The following is a 25,586-nucleotide window of genomic DNA, read 5'->3' on the forward strand; positions in this document are numbered from 1 at the left end:
ACATGGCAGTGCTGGATTGACAGCTGGACTCGATGACCTGAAAGGTCTTTCCCAACCTAAACGCTTCTGTGATTCTGTGATCCCCAGTTGTGTGACTGCCATCTCCCAGCAGGGTCAGGCCACACTGGTAACCACAGACACATGAGAGCAGCTTAGTGATTCAGGGTTGGAGGTTGTGGAATTTCCCTTTTTTTAATTAACAAATTGCATTGATTTTTTTTTTAATAGCATACTAATGGAATATAAACATTAAGTACAAGGCAAAAAAATTCAGCTGTGATATATAGACGCGTTGTGCTGTACAAAGGAGGTCAAACACTTGTGGAATCAAAATCAATAATAGCTGCACTGACTTCAGCACTGTGGATAAACCAAAACCAACCCCTGCCTGTTCTCATCTCTGTGAAGCACATTGATTCCTCCCTTAATATCTGCCATATGCCTTTTCAGTAGTGTACACTGACATCTATAAACCCTGACCAAACAACATAAAATAGTGATTTACATTTATTTGAATGAATTACTCTCCAGGAGGAACAAATCACTGAGCCCAGCACTCCTCTGGAGGTGAATGAGGCACTCATTTCAATGGTCAGGCTTCTGGCAGTGAGTTTTTGATTGCAAAGAAATGGCATTAATATGGATGTTGATACCAGGGTCATTAACAGAGAATACAATTTCTTACGTACTGTAGGCCTAAATGCCATTTTGTATCCATGTACATCCATGAGTTGTGCACATGAAAATGTGCATGTTCAGTGAAGCAGCAGCTGATTTACAAGGTTTTATGTAAAAACTTGAGTTTCTTCTGTACCTGCATTGTAGTATTGGGTCTCTGGTTTGGCCTCTATAAAAATAACTTGATGTTTACATGCCATCAGTTTGTGTGTTTTCCATTTCAGTGCTTTAACTTTTTTCCTGCTTTATAGGCATACCAGCAGGCTCCAGCATCTCAATGCCATTTCTGTGTGCACTACAGTTCCATCTCCAGTACCAGGTACATTTATTATTATCTCAAAGCAAACTCAATTTTTTTAGAGATCTATTAGTAACACAAGTCACAGAATAATTCAGTTATGCTTAATGTGCTGTTCATTCTTAGTTAATAAAATAGATGGGAAGCCAGTTCCTGAATATAATTTAACTTTTCCCAATGTTTCCTTTTTTGGTGAAAAAAAAAAACCAAAGCTTGGGCCTTAAAAATTTAGCAGCATCTGCCCCAGATATCAGCTGTGGAAGGAGCCCCATTTGAGTATGCCCATGCAGGGTGGCAGCACTACCCTGGTCCCTGCACTGTGACCTCCAGGGCTCACCCCTGGTCACCACAACATCAGTGGGACATTTTCCCGTCTCTAACCTGAATAAGACTAAGTGTGAGAGCTTTCAAATCTATACAGCTCCTCTAACACACTCTGAATCCCATGTGTCATGGTCAAAGTAAAGCAGCACTCAAATGCAGTAGGAGACAGTCCAGACCTTGCTCCCTTGGATGAGGACTGGAGGTAAATATGTCACCTGTGCCAGCCCTACAAAGCTACTGAGTGTCACACATCATCCCCAAGGCTCTTTTCCCTCTTTGCTAAAGCCAACACAAACATCTCCAGCACCAGTAATGCCTCAGTTTCCCCACTGCTTCCACTTTTCAAAGCACTGGCAACAGTCATGTCTCATATGACTAAAAGAAGGATTCCAGTATCAAATAAAACACATCAAGTGGGAAAAAAACCCATCTGTATGTGGCAGAACTGCTTGTAGAATTAGGTGCTGCAATTCTGCAAAAGGAAATACAATCACTTTGAGGTTATGCTTATGTGCAGGAATATTTTCCAGTGTTGCTTGCAGTAATCTGAGTAAGACTGAGGGATAATTAGGTTTGATAATAACTTCTGTCAAGATAGCACTGAAGTGGGAGTGGTGCTCTTCTCTCTAAGGCTTATGTAATTCACTCTTATCTCTGGAAAATGCTGCCCAGCACCTCTGGTGTCCCACTCCAGCGGGGGCAGAGTTTGACAGGGGAAGGACCTGAGTGCGGGACGATCTTAAACTGGGCAGAAGATGACTCTGTGTTAGAGACCCAAAAATATGGGACAAAAGATTCAGCCAAAGAGGCAATGAGCTGGATTCAACTTACTCTCACTACCCAAGTGCCAGGAGATACTTTGCTGCAGGGTATCCTCACTGCTGGGTCAGGGTGTGCAGGGAAAGGAAGCAGCAGGGCCTGGGGGAAGTTCAGATGTTTCAACACTTAGAAGACCAGGGAGAAAAAAAAAGGTCACTGTAATTCAGGTGAAAAGTGACACTTGAATTCCTGTCAAGTTTCCTATCCACCATAAGTGATTTTGTGCTCTCTGCCTTAGTGTTGAAGGCAGGAGTGGCAGCCCACGCTGAGCTGGCCACTGAGGCTGTGCAAGGAGCCTGGATCATGCAGGAGGTGAGACACCAGACACAGACAGGCAATGAAAGGCACCACCAGATTTTGTGCCCACACACAGATCTGTCTGTACACAGGTCTGGTACAATTCTGTCTCCAGAATGATTGTAAAACTGTTCTGTTTAACCCAAAGCAGTGTCCTTTGGAAACTCCATTTCTTTTCATGTATTGTTGCATGCACTACTCAGAGTATGAAATATAAAACAATTTATTTTAAGCTCTAGCTTGTACCTCAGGGTAACTGAATATTAAAAAATCATGGTTCAGTTCATAACAGTTTTTCATAATTTGTGTGGGTTTTCCATGGGGTTTACCTTTTAAAGGGAGCTGAATGCACATTTCATGGTGGGAGCACTGGCATTTGGCCTCAGCAAAATCCCAGTCCCCAGCAAGTTAACCTATACAGGAACATAAGACTTATTCTAGTGGCTTGTACTACAAAATATACTGTCTGAATTTTTCAAAGGAAAAATGCTCCAAAAGACCTAAACCAAACTGTCCAACAGCCCCTGTTTAAATCTGACTATTTTACAAGTGACATGCTCTCTTCCAGATTCAAACACCAAACCAGAGTCCTGCCATCTTTTAAGAGACTCAAGAGTTAAATTCAACTGCATCTCTTATTCCATATATAGGATATTAACTCTACATTGCATCCTTATGAAATATTGTATACCTAAGTTATAAATTACAAAAGCTTGGACTGTAAAGATATCATATAGAAAATAAGTTTAAGCAGCCAAAAAGTCAACCACAAACTGAGAAAAACATTATTTCTTGCACAGCTGAACACCTCATTAATACAAGACATAAACCAAAGCAAAGCAGCACAGAGAGAGAAAACAAAGCTGGTTTTAATGGGATTTCCCCTTTCACAGCAAATTCTGCAAGCTTAAATATATTTTCCATAATAAAAATGGACAAAAGAAGCTCTGTAACTTGTTCCTAAAGAAATATTGTATTGAAATGCTTTGCTGCATTTTTCATGCTTATTGGATAAATGTATTTCATTGTAAAATCTTATATAAAACAACTCTGCTTTAACATAAGAAAAATGCTTTTTTGTTTGTTTTGCTCTTTCTAGAATAAAACATTGCTGTGAAGTATGTCTTCAGGAGATATCCTGAGCTACACAAAGTGGCATTTCCTGATGGCACAATGACTTACTGGAAAACTACAGGTCACTTCTGGCAAACAGCTTTGGGATGTCTCAGCTCCCTCAGCAGAGAAAGCCCCAAGAGCACACAGAGAAAACCCAAAGTACAAGTCAGGGCACTGGGGACCAAATATTGCTATTAAAATAGTAATGCTTAAGAATGCAAAGGAAAAGCTGTCAGACTAAGAACTTCTATTTGAGAGACACAGATGAAAAATTTAGCAGCCTTGTGTTTTATTTAAGGAGTTCAGCTCAGCAATCTGAGGACACTGCTCTTCCTCCCTCCAGCAGCGCGCGCTGCACATGGCTTGGCAGGACCCCAAGGAGGAGTTCAGGTATAAGTCATATAATCTGAGGTTTTCCTAACACTGTTATAAGTCGCAAGTCTTTCCCCATACTCATGATTTTCAGCTCTTACCTACCTAAAGATCCTTCCTATGTGTTTCCTTCAGTTGTGAGCAGCACAAGAAGGGATGGAAACTCACTGCCTTTTAAACTCCATCTGTTAATTATTCATGGTTTGCAAATGTCCGGCAGCCACTGACCTTTCAGAAACATTATCGGTTTGAGACTTGTTCCTTTTAAATGTATCTGATAACATCAAGTGTCCCTTGGTGAGATCTTAGAGTGTTTTATAGAGAAATAATCCCCATATTTATTTTTTTTTAGAAGCCACTTGATTAAACTGCTACAACATCATTTTTCATCTCTCCCATTTATTGTGCAACCAATTACTTCTGGGTCTCTGCAAGGACAAAATCAATATCTCTTGGTTTCTGTTTCCAGTCTCCATTACACACACACATGAACACACACATGCGAACAGGTTTCACACCCCTACCCCAAATCTGGAGGACAGGTGTTTCCCACTCCCAAGGCTTTTGCAAATTTCCCTAATATCTTTCCTAAGCCGATAGACCCACCAAACAGGGATAACATTCCTCAAGTGTTTTTTGAATATACATGTATTGTCATATTTAGGAAGACTAAAGGGAACAATATCCAATGTTAAAATAATTTTTGATGCAGTGCATGTGTTTTCCACCATCAAAATCCAATCATGAGCATCCTTCACGTGGATACCAGCTTCTCCTCCCTCCTGGAGTTTGCATTTTGACAAGCAGTGTTCTGCAGTCCATTCATGGCAGAGCATTGAAAACCTGTCATCTCTTGCTTGACTGTTCACAGAAGGAAAAAGGGTGGGCCACATTGGGCCAATTTTTTTGGTAATTCCCTGTAGCATGCTGCAACATCTCATTAACACTCCTTGCCATATAAGAAAGCAGTTGATGTACATGTCAGAGGAGTTTCACTTCTGTTTAAAAATGTCTCGACTAACTTACTAACTGCAATAGTTTGTTGAACATCTTGGAAAAATCTCTAGGACAAACATTCCCTCATCAGAACTTCCTATTAAAATAATTTGCAGCAATATTCCTTCTAACAAGAGAACAAATTTCTGAACCAATGCTGTCCCTGTAAATAAACACTTTCCCCAAAGATAGGGAGTTTAACAGTATCTAGTAGAGTTAGTTTAACATCACTGAAAAGTTTCCTCAAAGTTTCCTCCTCCCCTGAATTTACTCATTAGTGGACTTGCACATCCTCTAATCTTGTAAGCAGTCTCTGCTGTAAGAAGTCAGTTGTGTGACTTCCAACAGTATCTTTCATCTCATCGAGCTTCAAAGTTTTTCAGCAGCTGAACACAGTTAAATCCACCTCTCTCAAGATACAGTGACAGAAACTGTCGTTTACTTGGGAGGAAGAGGGGTGGGAGCACTCAACAAGTCTGGGCATAAATCTTCTAGTCTGTACCAGAGAAATGCAAGGGACATTGATTATTTCAAAAGCCAGTTTTCTTTTATCATCAGAAAGACTGATAAGGTAGAAAAAAAAAATCACCTAGGTATGAGATTTCTTGAGGTCACTTGCCAAAAATCATATACAATATTATACCTGCAGAACAATAGCTCGGTTTACAAATCTTTATGCACTGGCATCACCCGATCTGGGACACAGCTGCACTGACATCACAGTTTATGCCTGACTAGATATCCAAATAAAGATCCTATGAAGTCTTTCACACTTCATTTATTTGTAATTGCCCCATGACCACAGACTTGCATTAGCTCAAACAAAAGTAAACTGAGCAGATCCTAGCAGAGAGCAGAGACTATCTGAAGTGGCTTTGAAAGGCTTCCAGGGCTGATGCAACATCAGAAGAATAAGAAGAGCACTGCACAAGCCCCCCCCCCTCCACACACACTTTGTGATTATTTTTTAGTGTCAATGGGACAACCCAATGACATGCTGGATTTAAGTCCAGCACTTGAAAGATTCAAGCAAGCAAAAGCTTGGAATATTTTGTATGAAAAGCAAACAAATGGTAGTACAGTGAGATGATACAACAGAGCACATATGCCAGATCTTTAATGAGATGAAACAACATTTTCCCAATATTTTACACAGATCCTCGTAAAACTAATGGCTCTGAGAAGCCTAAGAAGTCAATCAAGGAGGGCTGCACCATGTTTGAGTACAGGTCCATGTAGCTCTGTACCTAATCACTCACAGGGACTCTTAGATATATCCAGGGTATTTTGGAAAACCAGAACCAGCATGCAATGGTAGTTCAGTAACCTGTACCTTAGAGTTTACCTCGCCCAGATGCCTCACTTTCTTTTAAATTAGTGCATGGAAACCACACAGCTCAGTGAATTTCTGAAAACTTAGTTCTTTGGGTTAAGGAGTTTAACATCATTTACTGGAGTATTTCTAAAGATCCAAACAAGAGGGAAAAAAAAAAAAAAACAACAAAAAAAAAAACTGGCTTCTGTAGATGTCAACAATGATGCTGTAAGAGCTGGACTTTGCATAGAGGAACAAGTACTCCAGCACATGTGCCAGAGGTGCTCCTCATGTCAGTAGAATGCTGAAGCACACAGTAATCAGCTTTTTAAAGAAAAAAGGACTTAAAACATATCTGTGATTAGCTTCCTAAACCCAAAGTGACACAGCCTCCAGCATAGCCTAAATTCCTCCCCAGCACTATACAGGGCCAAATCCCAAGATGCTTCTGAGCCAATATTGTTCCTATGCTCCCTGGTAGTTAATACAGTTCTGCTGGCATACCCAAAACTTACCTGCAAAGAAGCACAGGACAAAATGAAATTGGAGACGCTTAGGAAATTCAGATTTTCTCTTTCCTGGACTTTGTGCAAATCAGTGTTTATGAAAGCAACATGTAAGCCCTGATGTGAAACACCACTGCTGCCATTTATGAGGCTTCATTTTGAACTGTATGGCTTAGCAAAGAAACTAACATATGATGAAGGGTTTAAGGATTTTTAAAAGTAGCTGATGAACAGAATATTAGGTTCATTTAAAATAGCCATCACCCTGCATCAAGTTGAATGGATTTTTATCCTCACAAAACCAATTTGCTGGATGTGCCCTGCAATCTAGGAGGTTGCTTTCTTTCACAACTGCAGAAACATAAGTATGATAAGTATGATAAGTATGCTCTGGGTTCCTACAGGGGTAAAATAGGCATTACACCCAATCTCCTAAAGAAAGAACCATTGAAAGCAGTATCATTTACATACAGTGCCCAGGTCCTGTGGATGACCTATAAGAAAAAGGCCCTGACAAGGAGGAATTTGTGCCTAGCTCATGAGCAAGAGAAAAAGGCAGTGTATTGTTCTTAAAACCCAAGGAGTAAGAGAAAGCAAAGGCAATTTAAACAAAACTGCAAAAATTATGCATTTCTAAGGCAGAACATGCATTTTTTTCTGTATTAAGTGGGAGTATTTGAAGCAAATCAGCTTAAAATTATTTTTTTCAAATGGGCACCTAATGTCCCATTGAGTTGTGTCATTGGCAGGTGAAGAGCACACGCAAAGTGTTTGGGAACAGCCCCAGTGCCAGAATTATGTTTTATTAACACACTTTGTATAATAATAGTGCATATAATTACATTTGGCTTAGCAATTTATGGCTTATTTAACTTTATAAACGTGAAAGAAAAATTTAGCATGAGGACATGAAAAACCAGGTAATGACACTGGAAGGGCATGTTCACTGACCGCAGCAGGTGCCAGAGTTTCTGTACATATCAGGCAAAAGGTTCAGAGCCTTCCAGAACAGCATCCATCACCCTCCTGAAGGAACGTGATGAAAAATTCTGCTCCATCACCATGACAACTCGTGCCACACCATTGCTATGGTAACTGGCTGAACATTATTAGTTTTTAACCATACACTCAATGGCCAGTGTGCAAATGAGGAGGAGCCACCAGGGCACTTAGCTCAGCCCTGCTGCTGCTCCCACCCCAACCTGTCTTTTTGCAGTGTAATCCAACCTCCTTCCATGTTCCCCCAGCCCCACACTGCCAGCCAAGCTCTCCACCACTGCCAGCTCACCAAAGGCAAGTCTTCTCATCGTCAGAGCACTAACTGCATGTATTGTACTGTTGGATTTGTGGTTCCCGCCCCTCCCCAGGTGATTTATCAGGCTAAGATTAAATGCAAGTAGAAAATGTCATCTTCCCAATGATTCATTGAAAAGCTGTTCTATTAATCCAGCGCACCACAGGGTGGCTTTGCATGCTGTATTTGCATCCTACGCACAGAGTCGCAGTATCAGTTCAAAGGCACCGTCCTGTCCCCTGAAGAGCCAGGATTTCAACATTGTCATGGTGCAGGAATGCATTTACTGCACCACCAAACCCCATGTGATCATCATTTTAATACTCCAGCCCAGGCTGCAACGCTGCCCCCCCACAGCGTAGTCGCGGTGTGCAGCAGCAGCGAAACACACACTAATGCTTCTCAGATCACATCAAAGCCCAAAAGGCTGTGGCTAGATATTGCCTTACATCCAGCTACCTTCCAACGCCAAAGAAGGGAAAATAAATACAATTATTACTGGGGTTTGACCCAGGCTGGGGGCAGAGGGTGAAGCACAAGCTTGGCTGTCTTCACAAAAGAATGCAACAGGTTGAGAGGAGTTTGTCACTGTCTGGGGACACCATCCCCACCTGACTTGCGGGCACAGCAAGCGTCCACCCCCAGGTGCTGCAGGTGCATCAATCGTGCTGAAAGTGCCATGAAATTGGCCTGCTCTCCTCTTGGAGGACAGATGGGGGAAGAGAAGGTCCTGCTGGCTTCTCCTTTGACCCTTGTGTTCCTTCCACTTTCCCTCCTCCTCTGCCTCCTGCAGGTTCTCTTTAGGGCTGGTGCAGGCTGTCGCATTGGCAGAACTCCCCCATCTCCATGCCAAGGGCAGCAGTGGGGTGGCACAGGCACTTGCCCGCAGCCCTCATGCCCGAGCACAAACCCAGCAGCATCTTGTGTGTCTTGTGAAAGGTGTCCCTGCCCATGGAAGGGGGTTGGAACCAGATGATCTTTAATGTCCCTCCCAACCCAAAATCCCAAACCATTCTGTGATTCTACCACAAGGACAGCAGCACAAGGACATCAGCCCCAGGGCCTGAGTCACACAGCCCCTGCACTGCCCCTCCCAGCCCCTGCACTGCCCTGTCCCTGCCCCTCAGCCCCCACTGCCCAGGGGGCAGGCTGTACTTTGGCTGGTACAGTACAACCATTTCCCAGAAGTACATGGTGACATGTACATGTACCTGTGATTATACCGCACTCCATACACACACACACACACACATGCACACACTGTTATGCTACATATATTTATACTTATATACCACAGTAGCTCTTCCGACAAAAGACTATCAAAATCTTACTATTGTTTTGCATTAGGCTTAAACCCTAGCCTGATGTTCCCTATGAGGCCTTTAACAGGTCATATTGCACAGCCTTGGTAAACAATATTTTTTTCATTTTCTCACTGTTTAAGAGGAAAAAAAAAGGAAAGAAAAAACCCAATCCATCTTTTCTAAACTTAAATGCAAATTTAAGTGAATGGGTAGTTTTCAAGAGGAAAAAACCCATAAAAGCTCTTTTACAATTTTTTTTGGCAATCCATAAAAAAGTTTCTTGCAGAGAAGATGAAACAACATCATTTTAGAATTCCTATATACATTAAGGTATGAAACTAGATACCTGCTATTGCTGTTTACAGCTGAAACAGAACAAATCACTGTATGGGGGAAAAAGCCAGCAAGACTCAAACAAATCTGACTAGAGCAGTAAACTCTATCCCATGTTTATAAATGTGTAGGAGACTACATTATTTTATTCTGGAAAGAGATTCCTAATTACTTTTTTCTTTCTGTAATAATACCACCCTCTAGTGGCATTTTTTCTGCTTTACTGAAGCAAAAATGTGGTTTAACATATCAGTCACATGCATTAAGAAATGGTGCAAAAATTGCAAATAGGAATCTGTTGACTTGCACTGAATTTCAAGCCAACATTCTGCAGTCTCTGAATCTCTGCAGCTTTGGAAAAAGCTGTATCTGGCTCGATTCAAACATAACTTATAAAAATAAGTGCTCAAGAAAATGCTACCATGAAAAGCATAAAATAATAAAGTTCCTTTAATGCAGATTTGCAGAATAATATTCCAGATAGATGAATTCCTCAGTGTTTGGTGAGTAAATTACACTCTGAAGCATAAGCCTTATAGCTTCAATATATTATTATCTTAGCCCCCTGAAGATATTTTTCCTTGACAGCTTTAAAGCTAGATGTAGCAAGAGCTTGTGACTGTTCCATCTCTCGACTTGCACTTCCTTTTTGAACATACTAAAAATTCATCAGTAAGGTGGTGGGGGGGTTTTTTAACTGTTCTCTGACAATTTCAGAGAGAAACAATTAGAATGAGCCATTCCTAACTTAGAAGCCATTATTTTAACAAATCAGTCCTAAGCAGAGGTGAGCCTGAGGCACCCACATCATATTTAGATATTGAGAGCCTTACATTTTCTGAGATAAGGATTTGGGATATCATTTCAGTCTAGAGGGATAGCAAGAAAAATTAGATAGTGCCAAAGATCCCACTAGGTTGGAGCAAGATTTATACCCATTTATTTTTATACTTGATAGAGAACAACACACAACTGCAGAAACTTGCTTCCTGCTTTTCTTGCTGCAAGGTACAGTCAGGTCAGCAACTTGAGGCAACTCCTGTGCTGGGAAAATTCAGCATACAAAATTTTGAAGACCTCCAAGCAAAGCCAGCCTGAGCATACAGAGTAAGTTCATAGTGGAGATGGCTGATTGGCTACATTCAATTCTATTGAATTTGCAGGCAAGACTGTAGATAAATTGCGTAAGAGGGTGAGGTGGAGACTTGATTCACTGCACTCATTCCCTGCTTCTGAAACAATAAATGAGGATCAGGTTTTACCCAAAAAGCTATTATCTAATGACACTTGAAAGTAATTTGCTCTTCCTCTTTCTAGACAGGGATGCATGATGAGAAAGGAAAGGCAGCTTTTATTTGGCTTACACATCTTGCTTTCAGCAGAGCTCCAGGCACTTTACTCAGAGACGAGCTCTACATCTAGAATGGGATTTAATCTGTCAACTTTTCAAAAGAGTTTGGGCAGATTTGCATCATGGGATTAAAAGCAGAAAGCTAAACCTGTTAGTACTCACAATCTCTCACCCCATCCCCCTGACAAGTACTGGCATCACTCAGACTGAGGACAGGGGCCAGCTGTACTGCTGGAGGCGAAAGCAGCCTCAGCTTTCCCACTACAAGTCTAATGCAGAGCCCTCACATGAATGGTATTATAACCCCAGTTTCATTCTTTAAGTGTTGTCTTCCTAGAGTTTTACCTCTAGGTGATATGGAGGTCTCAGGCGGTCATAGGCAGTCCTTGGTGAAGCAGCGCTCCCAGTACCTGAAGAACCAGACCCGGCAACAGTACTGTTAGAACCTGTAGCTTCAGGCTGCAGCAGCCACCACTGATCCTGCTGAAAGCAGGGTGACCCTTTGGCCACTGTTCACTGTTCACAGCGATGGCTGTGAACCGGTTCTGGGCTGCACCCACCCAGAAAGCAGATGAGCTTCTCCTCTTCAGACAATTGAACCTCTCCTTCCCCATTTGCCAAGAGAATTATCCAGGGCCAGGGAGAGGAAGCTTATACCTCACCTGAGAAAGCAGAGGAACTACCTGGAGGCTCTGCTGAACATCTGCGTAACCACATTGAAGAGGGAGAGGTTGACTTGGATTCCCCTGGTCCAAGCCACGTTGATATTGGGTGTGACGTTTTACTAAACAAATGTTTAAGAGACCATCAGGCTATTCCACACTGTGGGACACAATTCCATCTGCCTGGATTCCCTGAGAGAACTAACTCCAAGACTAAAATCAAAGGCTGGGAATTCACTTTAATAGGGACACCCCCAGCCTAACCTCAGCATCTCTCACTGGCCCTCATTTCGCCAAAGATCACATCATCCTTCCCACAGGAACCTTAGAATTCTTGGTTCAAGGTTGTGCATCCCAGTACAGGACCATGGTGACGTTGGCTCTCGTGGCTCTGATCTGAGGAATTCAACTTGCACACATTAAAAAGCCTCTCAATACCTTTACAGCAAATGATGCATACATCAGAGCCAAAAACTTAGTGCCACTAAATATTTTATCTTACCAGCAGTGAGCTGCACAAATGAAGCGCAGCATTTCACTGGTCTGAAGCTTCAGATGTTAGCTTGTAGCATTGTAGCAGTATATTACAGCTAGTAACAGGATACCACAAAGCTTGTCTCAATCATCTGTCCAAAACCAGCTGCTTTGCCAAGACTGCTGATACCTGAAGACGGAACACCACCCTACTAGAAAAGAGTTTAGTTAATTTAAAGTAATCACATAAAACAAGCAGCTGCAACTACAGGTTTTTCAGCACATAAAATTTATATGGATTCCCGTGAAATCAGGCCAGCATTGCAGAGGCCAACAAAAATCTTCTGCTCACAGTCCATCTGCAATGCAGCCCTTCTGCGTCTCTTTTCTCCCTGCCTGTTTTTCCCAGAGCTGTCATCTGCCCAAGCCCATCTTGTAGTGACTTGTCTCCCCTTCTCCTGCATTTTGCTCTTCTTGCCACTGCCCTGTGCAGCTGGGACACAGCCAGGTGCCAGCTGCAAGGTGGAGAACTCTGTTACCCTACCACAAACCCAGTGGCTGCAACACCAGGTTGAAAGTTAAGAGAGAACTGTACTGAAACAGGCAAACTCCCCCAAGAAAAACTCCATAGCAATGATCAAAATAAGTCAGACCATGTGTTGAGTGCATGCATGCACCAGAGAGGGAAAGAAGCACTTCCTGGAAAAAATTATTGAGTACTTAAAGCAATTTCAGTACAAAATCCCGTATCCTCCAAAGGAGACTTCATGTTTAAATCTGCCCTTTGCTAACATGAAATCAGAGTCTAGTTCCATCTTGCATTTGACCTGTATATTGTTTTTACCAGTTCTGCAAAGTTGTATTTTGTCAGCATTCTCATTTCCAGAGCCTCTTCTGCTTTTCCCAATAAACAGCTCCTACCTTCCCACAACTGCAGCCCACGGCTGGCTTACACCTCTGGGAGTCTGAAAACAGGACTTCTGGAGCAAACAGGGCAGAAACACCAAACTTTTCAGCCAACTAAGTCAGCTTAGTATCAGCGCTTCTGGAAGAAACCACAGAACTCACCAGAAGCCCAGGACCAGCCACGCTGTGTGACATCCTGTTTTCTGCAAGATGAGGGGTTGTAGGCAGTGGGCCAAAAAACAGGACTTGAGGAATGAAGTATAGCATACTGCTGATTTTCTCAGGAAAAGCTTGTTCATGAGAAGACTGAGACCCAGTGCAGCCAAAGGCAGCAGCAGGCTGAAGCACATACACAAAGAAGCCTCAGAAAAATTATGTCAAAGAACCACTACTAGAATGAGCACAAATGTCTCAAAAGGCTCATATATGAAAAAGAGTGGACCAGAGCAGTGATTAACTGTGTGAATGCCATAAAATTACTTTATGCTATAGAGGAAATATTTTAAAAGTGGATTAAATAAACACTAGGTGTTAGCATTCAAACAGATACCAGGAGCTGCTGTTACTTTTAGATCATTAAAGCCTGAATATTATATGCATTATGCGTATGTTGCAGTCTTTCACAGCACAATAGAAAATATATTCATTTCTAGTCCCTGCACTGTATGCAAAGGGAGAAGAAATAAAACAATGTCTTATTCAGGGAAAAAACTGAATACCACATGCAAAAGAAAACAGCTTACAAGACATAAATATAAAATATATCAGACTTCTTAGAATACATTTGCTGTCAAAATCACAATGCAGGCAAAGGATACTAAATTAAATATTCCTCCACTGTCTTCATGGACTCAAGCAAGTGGTGAGGTATATGAAATTTGCTACAAGATAAGCTTTAACACTGCTGTTCTAAGCAATCTGAACAGCACTGGGAATATCAAATCTCAGTGCCTGTTTTAAAAATGTTTAAATATGTCTGGAAGCAATGGCTTTCAGTATGCTATCATAAATATCTTTACATCTTGCATTTACAGCAGTCATTTATACATGACTTTCAAAGTACATTAACACATTTAATCTTAGCTAAATTTGTGTAGAGGAAAAGCTGGCAGATGGGGTATCACCCAGTTCAGCAAAAGTCTATTTGTTTTCCAGTTCTTATAGTAAAGACACTGATCAATCTTTCCAGTATTGGAGTTAGTAATGAATGCTTTTTTTTTCCAGTTACTGAGTTTCTGGTCACCTTTACTTACTCCACAGATATGTTTTCCCCCTTGCTTAATTATGCAGGTTTTTATTTCTGGCCTAGCCAGTTTTACATCATAGATACAGAACCACAGAATGGCTGGGGCTGACAGGGATCTTAAAGACCATCTGCAATCGAGCCCTTGCCATGGCTGATGACACATTCCACTAGACCAGGTTGCTCCAAGCCCCATCCATACTGGCCAGGGATGGAGCAACCACAGCTTCTCTAGACAGCCTGTTCCAATGTCTTTCCATGCTCATAGCAAAGAATTTCTTCCACATATCTAATCTTCCAGTTTGAACCCAACACAGTCTCCCCATCATCTCATTAGTTAATTTAAAGCATCATCTCCATAAAGCATCAAATCAGAAACTGTGCCGTGAGCAATCACGGATCTGACAAATCTATATTCATTCATTCCACATGCTCACACTCCCCACACTTTGTTTTTGGTCACAGCACGCCTCAACTCTGCAAAACTGTTTCATATGGATTGTATGTCACCTCTCTCTTCAGCTTCACCTGTCTTCATCCAAGCCACTTCCTATGGCCTGAGTTTTCTGCTCCCTATGTTATATTAATATAAGGCTGAGATCTTGCAAGGAGAGCCACAGGGACAGGACTCGGAGACAGCCCCACAAGTTTCTCCAGCACCCAATTCTTTCTACCCTTTGCCTGGAAATTTCTCCCATTCCCTCCCTTTGCACACCACAAGAGTAATGTTTATGGCTCCCTTTGGTTCTTCATCAACCGAAATATTCAGAAATTCTTACCTACAAGCCACAAGGCTCCTGTGATTGCTTCCCCAAGATCCTCTGAAGAAAAAAACTGCAGCAAACCACCCCCTCCTGCACAAAAACTTCACCCAGCATACCTTCCCTTCTGACACTATTTGCCAAGAACAATGACAGGAGTGTGATGTGAGCTACCAAGTCTGCTGAACAGTCACCTCCTTTTCCTCTCCCCATAAAAAGCACTGGGAACAGCCTCTAGACATTTCAGAAACTGGTACGAGCTGCTGGTGTGTTTCAAAGGGCAGCAGATTTCCTTTCCACCTCTTTCAACTCAGAAATGAACATGTCTGTACAACACAGTTTCTTCCTCCATTTTTCTCTCTCCTTTCCCTCAGACACTATGACAGGGAAGTACTGCACAAGCAGACAGATTTTGTACAACACTTTATTTATACCGCTGAAGACTGGGAATCAGTTCTGGTGACAGTTTCTTTTGTGTTATTCAGGCTGAGGAAGTCAAAACTACACGTTATTACAAGGTCACTGTTCCACAGAGGGAAGCACACAAACTCTCTGAGTACTGTCATTTGCAACTTTGTCCTGTTAAAATGCAATTCAAGCTGCAAAGGGTAACACTCTTACAAAAAACAGGTGCTCTCCAGCTGCTGGTATATTTGCAACCCCTGCTATTTTCCAGTGGCAAATAGTAGACTGGGCCTTTTCAAGTGGTGCTGCACTCAGACCAAGACTTCAGGTAAAAGGCAGTACCACAGATATTCAAAACAGGCTACACACAGTTAGAGCAAAGCACAGAAGGTTCCATTGGGCACAGAGTGGAAAGTCAGAGCTTGTATTTCAAGAACAGAATATGCTTATGTGATTGTAAAAGTCAGCATTTGCAGAGAGGCAAGACAAGTTACCACAACCTTCTGTGGGAGACAAAGGGAATCATTAAAAGACACATTTGCAAAAGTATCTTTTATAGTTCAGTCTTAACAGAAACCAACATTTTGACTTAAACTCCCTTTTAAAACCAACCTGATGGTCCTATTATACATTATACAGTGTCAACTAATGACCTTACTTTACTACATTTATATATACATCAGTTCTCCTGAACCCCCATCAAAGTGCGTGCACAACTGCATAGCAAACAGTCAGAAGAATCCTGCAATGTAAGGCTAGAGGCACAGCCAAACTGACCCCTTTATTGTATTTGGAAACCCTCATTTCCAAATTACACTTTCAGGGTAATTAGAAAACATACTTATTCCAACCCTGCAGCCTAGAAGTGGTGAAAGGATGAGGTAAACATACTGCATAGGCTATATATTTAAATCCAAATCCCCAAAGTGTTTTGGCTTAATTCTGTAATTATTTAAAATTGAACAGAGAGAAAAATAGTTATTAGAACTTGAAAACAATCTAAGTTGACACTAACAGCGTATTAGTGAATAAATAATTTAGAAAGGGCATTTTCTACTGCCTTTTCTTTTTTAAGTTAGCCAGACAAAAAGCACAAACTGAAAAGAACCTTGGTGCTTTTTTTCCATGGAGCTGTTCCTTCTAGAACACCTGCTCAAATTCAGCTTGTCTGCTTCAGTTAGCCTGAGCCAAGACTGGGCCCACACTGCCACAGCAATCCAGAGAATACCAGCCTTCCAGGCCATGCTGAAGCTTTTCTTGCCCCAGCCCAAGTCCTGGAGCAGTGACCAAGCTTTATAACACAGGGCCTTTAGAACAGATTACCAGTGCTTACTGAGTGTCAGAGACATCAGTTATCATTTTAAACAATTTGGAAACAAAATTATAATTAATAATAGTGAGTTTTCTGATTCTCATCTTTTTATTTCAAACGTGTCTTTGCAGGTTCACTTTTTTAATATTCCCTTGCATCAGTGTTTAGTTCCCACAAATCATTCCTGTCAGGCAATGCAGTTTTCTGAAAAGATAGTATCTTCCATCCTCACATTTTCAATAAACTCTGTAGAATACAGTCAATGATCAGACTATGATAAAGTGCATATATTCCTTTCTGATAAAGGCAACAAAACTGTGGACTAAAAAAATAAATCATACTGGAAATTGAAAACCACACCAAAAAAAACCCACAGGTGCCCTTTACCACCCCACAATTAAGTTGCCCCACTGAGTACTGCCCAAAAATACTTTCAAGTGTCTGTTAGCTTAAAAAAAAAAAACTTAAAACATTTTAAAAATGGTTCCTTTTCAATTAGACTCTGAGAATCACAAATTTATGTAACAAAGTTACACAAATTTATGTAACTTTGAAAGCTGCAGCTCCCTCAAGGCTAGCACAGCGCCTTGACAACTTTTAAGTAGTTTGTACTTTACCCTTTGGATCCAGGTTTCAAGCTTGCAAAAGCTTTGGAGTTCTTAAGGGAATGTGAAATTTCATTGAGAAAAGAAATAAAATGATAGTCCCTTTCTGACTTCTTGGACTCAAAAATAACTACAATGGTAAAGTGAGGTTCGGGGCGAGTCAGAAAGTAGGTGCTTTGGACTTTGTCATCGTAGAAGTGAACAACCTTCTCCAAACTGTTGAGGTCAGAGGTTCTATCAGTCATAATCATGATCACATTGGGCCAATGCATAACAGGCCTGTCACTGGGCAGAGACACCACTGCAGGATACTGATCCACTCCTTTGGGGGCTTCCCTGTATGAATGGGGATGATGATAACCATGTCCCTGAAAACTCTCTGATCCACGATTGTCAAAAATTAAGGAAACATTGACAGCATCATACTTCCGGATGAAGCTGGAAATTTTCCCAAAGTAATCAGGATTTGTTTTAGCAGTCAAAGTTTTCATTTCAGATGCTGTTGTCTGTCGACTAAGGGCCTCATGAAAGTAAAAGCTAAACTTGGCAAGGAGAATGTTTTTGAGCTTCATCAGCCAGAGGAAGAGGTGTGGAGGTTGCACAGCCTTCTGAGACTGCCCTCCAAACAGGTGCTTCTTGGTCTCCCGCTGTTTCTCAAAAATTTGACCCCAAGTCTGTAGCTTTGTGTGAGCACTGTGCAAATTGACCAGGGATGGAAGGAACTTCCACTCTGAGATCTGAGCCTGAGCCTTTAAGAGATGCGCAAGCACATCTACCTCCAGCTGGAAACTGCTTTCAAGAGGACTGAGGATTGGATGATGAAATCTAGAAAACATAACATTAGTCAAGACATGAGAACTGCTGTACACAATGGTGAAACAATCAGATAGTATTTGCCAGTTAACAGACAAAAGATCAAACATCAAAGCAGAGCCAAGTGAAAATCAAAAAATAATATTCTTAATGTAAAGAACAGTTCCTTTTAGATAATTAGGGTAAATATTTCCACAAACAAACAGTTTCACATCTGACAAAAAAAACCCATCTGTCAGACGTTTATCAAAGTACGGAAGTTATATTTCATCAGTTCAAGAAAAATCACAGTTTATCTTAATCTATGTCCTACTACAACACCATTTCTTTTTAAATTCAGGTGATTTTGTTCCAATTTAAAATCTCTTCTGGCAGTAATATATGTACTGGTGGTTCTGGAACATCAGTAAGACGTTAAGTTAAATCAACGGAATTATGTTATAAATCTGTTGTTCACATAGGGGAGCTATAAGGAAGCCAAGCTGAGCATGGTTTTGCTTTTTGGAACCATAATTAACTACTTCTCTTCTTAGAAAAAATACAGATGCAGTCTACCTCTATTCCCATGATATTTAAATTGTTTGTAATTTATAACATCAGCAATAACATACTTAATTGAAACAGTGAAAAACTGTAATGTAAAATATATAACTTTAGAAAGAAGTGGCCTTTTTAGTAAATGTGGTCCCTCACTGGCATTTAGGATTCAAAGAGGTCTCTAATAAAGAACAATGAACAGTTCAAAGACAAGACTTGATGAGGTTTCCATTTAAGTAAAGACAGATTTATCTTCTTTCTTCAGAAAAATATCTTGGGTCTTGTTATTGGTTTAAAACAATTAAATTTATACAGAATTTTCCCAACTTTTAAAACTAAAGCAATGTCATTATTCGTGTCAGCTTCTAGGACACAACAAATACAACCTGTTTTGGAAATAGTTGGGTTTAAGATCAAAACACTTCATTTTGTTGTAGACCAGAAGAGAGAATGAAAATGTCAGGCTTTTCATCCCCTCTCCACTACTTTTCCTTTGGCTTGTGAGAAATGTCTGACTATTTTATCACTGATCTGTAAGCATTTCTTTTTTTTTTTTTTTTTTTTGGAAGCCAAAATTTGTATCTTGCAAGGATTTGTTATTAAGATGCAAGTCCAAATGTATTTGAAGAAAATAAAATTAAGAATATCATAAACCAGCTGATGCACCACACTGGGCAAACCAGCCTGGCTGGGTGATCAGGCACCTGCACACAGAACATGTCAGCAACCTTCAGGTTGACCTGCTATAGCAGAGATCCAGAGTTTACTGGCCACTTTGGTGGGCTGAGAAGTCCTGAGCATATTTACATTTCTTTGAACAAACAAGAGCACAAACTAAAAATTTCTAACAGTCAACATTATATCTCTCCAATGGTTTTGTTATTCACCAGAAAAACAGTTCTGTTGCTCTGTATTTTAAGAGGGTACAGAAAGCATTATGCAACATTATCTGTTACAGTCCCATCAAATGACACACAGCACAGTGATTTAAATACATTCGCAGTCAGATCAAGAAAGTTTTCTTCAATCTTGAAATCAATTTAAAAATCCTGATTAAGGTAGCACTGCCAAAGTCTCCTGGATTAGCATTCTAATGTACAGCTTCCTGCTTCCACTTTGCTTTATGGCTTTCCTAATGCTGCACTGTCCAGCAGGATTTGCTAAACTGTTTCAATTGAAAAATACACACCTCAGCCACAGCTGAGAAGCTTGATACGGTTACAGAGAAAACTGATGTGTTATGCAGTAAGTATAACTGCTGTAATTGAGTTTTATAATGTAGAAACATCCAACTGAGCTCTGTATCACATAAAACAGACAAGTTTTTACAGTATTTCATAAGCCAGAGTGTCAAAAACTTAAAAACACATTGGAAATTTGATATTTTTCCTCCTAATAATTCCTGAAAGCAGAGGGATGCTAGTTTTGTTTTGCAGACTGTGAAGAAGCCACATTTTCTTTTTATTTCCTTCCCGAGATCACACATTCATGTACATATTACACAATGCTGACTAGATAAAAAACATTAAACATTTAAAAATTTACATCAAAATAGGTGTTACAGTTGCTTATTCATTTTATACCAAGCTTTTAAAGGATCCTGCTTCTGATGCTGCTTTAATTATTCAAGATCCCACCCAACCAACAGTTAAAAAACTTCAGAAGTTACTTCTCCAGATGTATTCTAGAGAAAAGGGAAAATGTACTGGCCATGCACAAGTCAGCAATAAGCAGTAATAAAATAGTAACAAAATAGCTTTAAACTGTTCAAGAATTAATGATATTTCAGATACAAATAATATATGTTGTTAACTGTCAATTCTGCTGCTCCTTTATAGCTACCAGCTGTTTACCAGCTATAATGTTTGTACGTTATCTGCCCAGCTATTTTCACAGGTAAAGGAAAGAAACCAAGGCCAGAACCTAGCACAGCTGGCTGAAATAATGGCACACATCCTCAACTACAAGTGAGGAATATATTGACAGAGGGAAGAGGCTGGGTAAGGATGAGTTCATTTGATCTTTCACCCGTAAAGCAGAAATGCCTAGCAGCTAGTACATATCAACACAACACACCCCAGAAACTGATTTGAGCTACAAAGAAACTAAAAGGAAGGACTAAAGGAATATATCACTATACCCACTTTTTTCAGAAATATTCTGCATGTCACTAGGGAGGAGCACACTGCAGCTACTGAATTAGCTCTGACAGCATCTTAGATTGTCTCCATCTTAAAAGACTGCTTGTTAACCCAAAGCAAGATCATCAGTATTTTTTCCAGGGAGACATTACTTATTTTTTTAGATGTTATAATATATATAGTTATATAATACATATTATATAAACATATTATACAACATATAATGCCTTAGAAGTACAAATTGACCCGTGAAATTTGTTTAAATAGCATTGTAAAACATTTTGTATCAGGTATAGTCTCCAATCACTTCATCAAAGTAAGAATTTCAGTTCTCAGATTTTTAAAATGCTGTTGATTCAGCACATGCTCAGAACAGATGGCAGTTGTTAGTGTACAAGAGAAATCAATTAAAAAAAAAAAACAACAAAAAAACCCAAAAAAAAAGCCAATAACAAAACCACCCAAAACCCTAAACTTACTTCCTTTTACTCCTTAAAGTTTATCACACCACTACAAAGATCATATAGGCTAGTTTTGATTTTCAAAATGCAAAACTGCATAGCAATTTGCCAAAGGTATCCCTAAAAAAATAAGGGAATCAGCTGCAGTGCTTCAATTTGGAATATCAGAATGCAGCACTGAATTATTTTCATTTTTCCTAGGTGAAGACTATAAAAATCGTAACTGAAAGAAGTAAGACCTATGAATATCCTCCCCAAAAGTCTTCTTAGACACCATTTCACTAACAAGGATTTAAAGAAATTCAACCACATCTGACAGTTAACTTCCTACAACGGCTACTTTTTTGGTTTGAAATGAAGAGGCAGCTTTTGCGTGTTGACAAGCATTCAAAAATTCTCTTTTAAACTGCCGTCACTTTCAAGGCACGTAAGTTATATGTGAAATACCTAACCTACCCTCATTTAGAAACATCCCAGGACTTTTGTAACAGGAACTATTAGATCTTAACTTCAAGAAACCATACTGGCAAGGACCAAAGTCTCAGAGGTACTCCTCCTACTGGCTCCAAGACCTCTGGAGAAAAGTGGTAACAGAGCACCATAAAGCCCTCTCAGCTAGGCCAGATAGTTGTGGTGTAGCTTTTAGATCTAAGCAGACATATATTCTTAAAAAGTAAGATTGTCTCAAAAGTATTTGCTTTATTTATGTCGCCTTTACTGAAGTCCTTATGAAATCAAAGCTTGTTTCCTCTCCCTTACCAAAGAAAAAAAGTTCAAGAAGCCTTGCATCTTATAAAAGGAAAATCACTCTTTCTTTCTCCTGAAAATGAACATGCTGAGCATTAATTAAGGCACAGAGAGGAAAGCTCCTAATACACCATGAGCAGACTCCCTTTGTTATTTTTCTTCTTTGGAAGAAACCTCATGCATCTGATGCTGCTGGCCAGCACGGACTTCACACATGAATTTGTGCAGAGACTGTGCTGCTCAGCAGTCAAAGGACAACAAAGTCTTTAGGTTTGCTTTGAACTTCAACAACAAGTATCACAGATCACGTGTCTGAGGACGTACTGCCAGCAAAGAAGCACTGACCTTGAACTGTATTTCTTTAAGATGGATTCCAAAATGTTTACCAGTTCCTCAGAGTTAATGAACTTTTGGGTGCTGAGCGTGTACATTTTTTCATAGAAGTCAGCAATTTCCATCCGAGCCTGAACAAAAAAACAGAGCTGTTCAGACAGGTGAGAAAGCAGCTCTTCCAAGTGAGGAGCTGTTCCTCCTAGTGCATTGTGACCCGTCGCCACCACCTTCTTCAGCTCATTATGCAGAGATGTGTAGATGGTTCGGATGGAGTCCTTTCGGCTGAAGAATGACTGACCACCTGTTCAGATAAATATGGAGGTATTACCAAAATCCAGGGACAGCAAAGATAGACAGCAACACTGGAAAATTCTTGTAACTATAGATCTAGTTGTTTATAAGTATTGTTTAATTACAGTACTTCTTTTAACAAAAAACCAAAATTCAGTATTTTATTTTGCACGAAACTGAATTACAGAGCATATGCTCAGAAGCACTTTATGTAATTTCATGCAAGCTACACTTGTCCCACTTCATGTCTCAGCATTCAGTGGCTGCTGCAAACAATAACTACTTCACAGCTGCCTCAGTTATGACATGACTTTTAAGAAACCCAGGATTCAGTTAAATTTGCTGCTATGATATATAACCTAGAAATACTGTTATCTATGGAAGTCAGAAGAATTAAGTCATCATGACTTGACTGATCAAATTTTAATAGCCTCCACTCCTATTAATAAACTCTAGATGTTTTCCAGAGAACTCCCTTAACAATTCCTCGTCAATCATGAAACACACAAATTCACTAAGCAACCTTTAAATGAGAACCACGTGACATCTGTGTGTACAAATCAAATGTTTCTAGTCCCTATACAGTCTAAATATAAACCAGAATTCAAAAGGAAAATAATCACACTTTATGCCAGTGAGACCACAGTGCAGGTTAATCCATAACTAAAACTTGGAGGGCGAGAGGGAGAACAAGAAGTCATCTGTGCTCCTTTCTACCTGCTCAACACTATGAGGAATTTAAAAAAGAAAAGAAGAGAGGAATAAAGGGTCAAAGTAAAAGATATTTAACTTTGACATTACAAAAGGACTGTACAAATGTACTAGCTTTATTTCGTAGTTTCTATTTACAGAAGACCTAATGTGCCATTCTGGCAGTCAACAGCTGCAGCAGAGCAAAGACCACAGAGATTGAGCCTGAATCTTTTAAAGATTCCAAATTTAGGTGCCGCTTTGAAACTGCTTATAAATTTTGTAATGCTGTATAGCTCTTTCCACATTCCTTTTCCACAAATAATGTTCAAAGGTGACCACTGACATTTGAGGTAGAAAGGTAGAGAATTGGTTATCATAGTGAAACAGCTCCCTTTGTAACACAGGAGTAGCCCTGCAGCCACAGGCAGGAGGAAGAATCATCTATTGAAATTGTTCATGAAGCAAATAAATAAACAAAACTTTGCCCCTTCTGTTGTCACCTTTATCCTTTCTGCAAGCACAAAATTCACTCTTTAAAGTCAGCCTTATAGACAGAGTTTTGGCTGTAAAGATCTTATAATAGTTCCAAGTCATCACTTAAATAATAAAGCTGAATTTTCTTGATGGTTTAGTGCGCTATACATCAGACTCATATCCTCTGATCCATTTTCCATACCCATTTGCAATTCAAAAAGAAATAAGCAGCTTTGCCCAGAGGGTAGCATCATGAAAGCTCATCCTGTGCCAGTTTGGAATTTTTCTATTCATGTGCTAATCAAACACGAAGCAGCTGCTATCATGGCCAAAGCTTCCTGAGATCCTGCAATGTCTGCATGCGTAACAACTTCTAGGATGCTGTCTCCAGCACCGAACACTTACACATATACACCTCTATTACAAGGTGAAAAAGCTTTAGCGCTTTGGTCACCTCAGTAAGGTCATCTTTGCCAGTAGCTCAGCCAGAGCATCTCAACACAGAAACACCTCTGGCTAATTCTTGGGAAGGGCGGTAGGTGCCCTGCATGGACTGGCACAACAGCCAGCGTGCCACCCGCACAGCACCCGTCCTCTCGTTCATTCTTTAAGGGCAGCACTAATGGTTTCTCGGCGGGCCGATTTCTCAGCGGGCGCACGGACACTCGGTAACCCAGCAGAGGCACCGCCGAGGCAGGGTCCCCCGGGACCGCGGGCGCGCAGCACTGTGCAAGCACCGGCTGCCGGGTGACCCCAGCCGCCCGCTCCGCGCCCGCGGAGCCCAACGCGGGGCAGGCCCCCAGGCCGAGGCCGGCGCGGCACGGGCTGCGAGAGCCGGTCCCTCCCTCCCCGGAGCGGTACCTAGCTTCTGTCCCAGGAAGGTCATGCTGTGATAGGCCTTCTCGGCCGCCGCCAGGTGCGCCAGCCCGGCCAGCAGCGCCAGCCAGCTGGACCCCGCGCTCTTGTTGGCCTCCCGCTCCTTCTCCACATTGTCCTTGGCCTTGTCGTAGGAGAAGATGCCCAGGTGGGAGAAGAAGGTTTCCAGCACGGCCTGCTCCACCGGCACCGGCGCTCCCAGCGGGATCGACTCCCCCATCCCGCCCGGCGCCTCCGCAGCGGCCGCCGCTTCCGGGTCCGGCGCCCGCCCGCCCGCGCGAGGGAACACGTGACCGGCGGAGCGGGGAGCGGCCGGCTCGGGGTCACGTGAGGGGCTGGGGCTCGCGCGGCCGGCGGGCGGGGCAGCGGAAGCGCGCGGGAGCGCCGGGCCCCGGCTCCGCGCGCCCGCGCTGCGCGAGCTGGCCGCGCGCCGCCGCCCTGCCGCCGCGCGCGTCACGCTGCACGCGGGAAGGCGAGCCCGCTTTCCCGCTAAACTGTACTTTCAGATAAAAAAGGTCTGAACCTCAAGGTCCTGCTGAGGCCCTCATTCCCACCCCTTTCACTCCCACAGGACTCTCCAGCTGCTTTGGGTTCATAGTTTCTCCCGGGAGATTGTGGATTGCCCGCATTAATCCTATTTTCTTCAGTTCATGTCTCAGACAGAAGAGCTGCCTGAACTGATTCTCCGAGCCACGGGCAAGGAGCTGTGGCCACGCTGACCGGTCCCAGTTCCACAGAATAACTGCCCGCCCTTGCACCTCTCCAGATTGAGTGGCAGCTCTTCAGTCAACCCAGAAAGGACGCGTTCCCAGTTTCCCCTCTGCACAGTATTTCCCTGCACTTTAACAG

The 25,586-nt window shown here is 41.5% G+C and overlaps 1 protein-coding gene across 3 annotated transcripts; it reads right to left on the reverse strand.

Annotated features, from left to right (window-relative positions):
- Positions 1-15,457: 15,457 nt before the first annotated feature.
- On the reverse strand, positions 15,458-25,014 carry KICS2 (KICSTOR subunit 2). Of its 3 annotated transcripts, none has more exons than XM_068190117.1 (4): positions 24,723-25,013; positions 22,631-22,704; positions 22,416-22,534; positions 15,458-18,196 (listed from the first exon to the last, which is right to left on the reverse strand). In XM_068190117.1, the coding sequence occupies exons 1-4, from the start codon at positions 24,955-24,957 to the stop codon at positions 17,380-17,382; spliced, it is 1,245 nt and encodes a 414-aa protein (XP_068046218.1). In that variant the 5' UTR covers positions 24,958-25,013; the 3' UTR covers positions 15,458-17,379. The 3 variants fall into 3 exon arrangements, with proteins under 3 accessions (XP_068046218.1, XP_068046217.1, XP_068046216.1); XM_068190116.1 differs by having other exon boundaries at positions 22,416-22,552; XM_068190115.1 differs by having other exon boundaries at positions 22,416-22,704; positions 24,723-25,014.
- Between the last annotated feature and the right edge of the window lie 572 nt (positions 25,015-25,586).

Source organism: Anomalospiza imberbis, chromosome 5 (assembly GCF_031753505.1).
Source record: "Anomalospiza imberbis isolate Cuckoo-Finch-1a 21T00152 chromosome 5, ASM3175350v1, whole genome shotgun sequence".
NCBI lineage: Eukaryota > Metazoa > Chordata > Aves > Passeriformes > Viduidae > Anomalospiza > Anomalospiza imberbis.

What these genes read in the sequence shown, in the direction of transcription:
- KICS2 (XM_068190115.1), bottom strand. Translation starts at nt 24,957, where the DNA reads ATGGGGGAGTCGATCCCGCTGGGAGCGCCGGTGCCGGTGGAGCAGGCC. An exon ending in CTTCCTGGGACAGAAGCTAG is followed by an intron (nt 22,705 to 24,722) that starts GTACCGCTCCGG and finishes TTATCTGAACAG; the next exon opens with GTGGTCAGTCATTCTTCAGC. An exon ending in TTAAAGAAATACAGTTCAAG is followed by an intron (nt 18,197 to 22,415) that starts GTCAGTGCTTCT and finishes TATGTTTTCTAG; the next exon opens with ATTTCATCATCCAATCCTCA.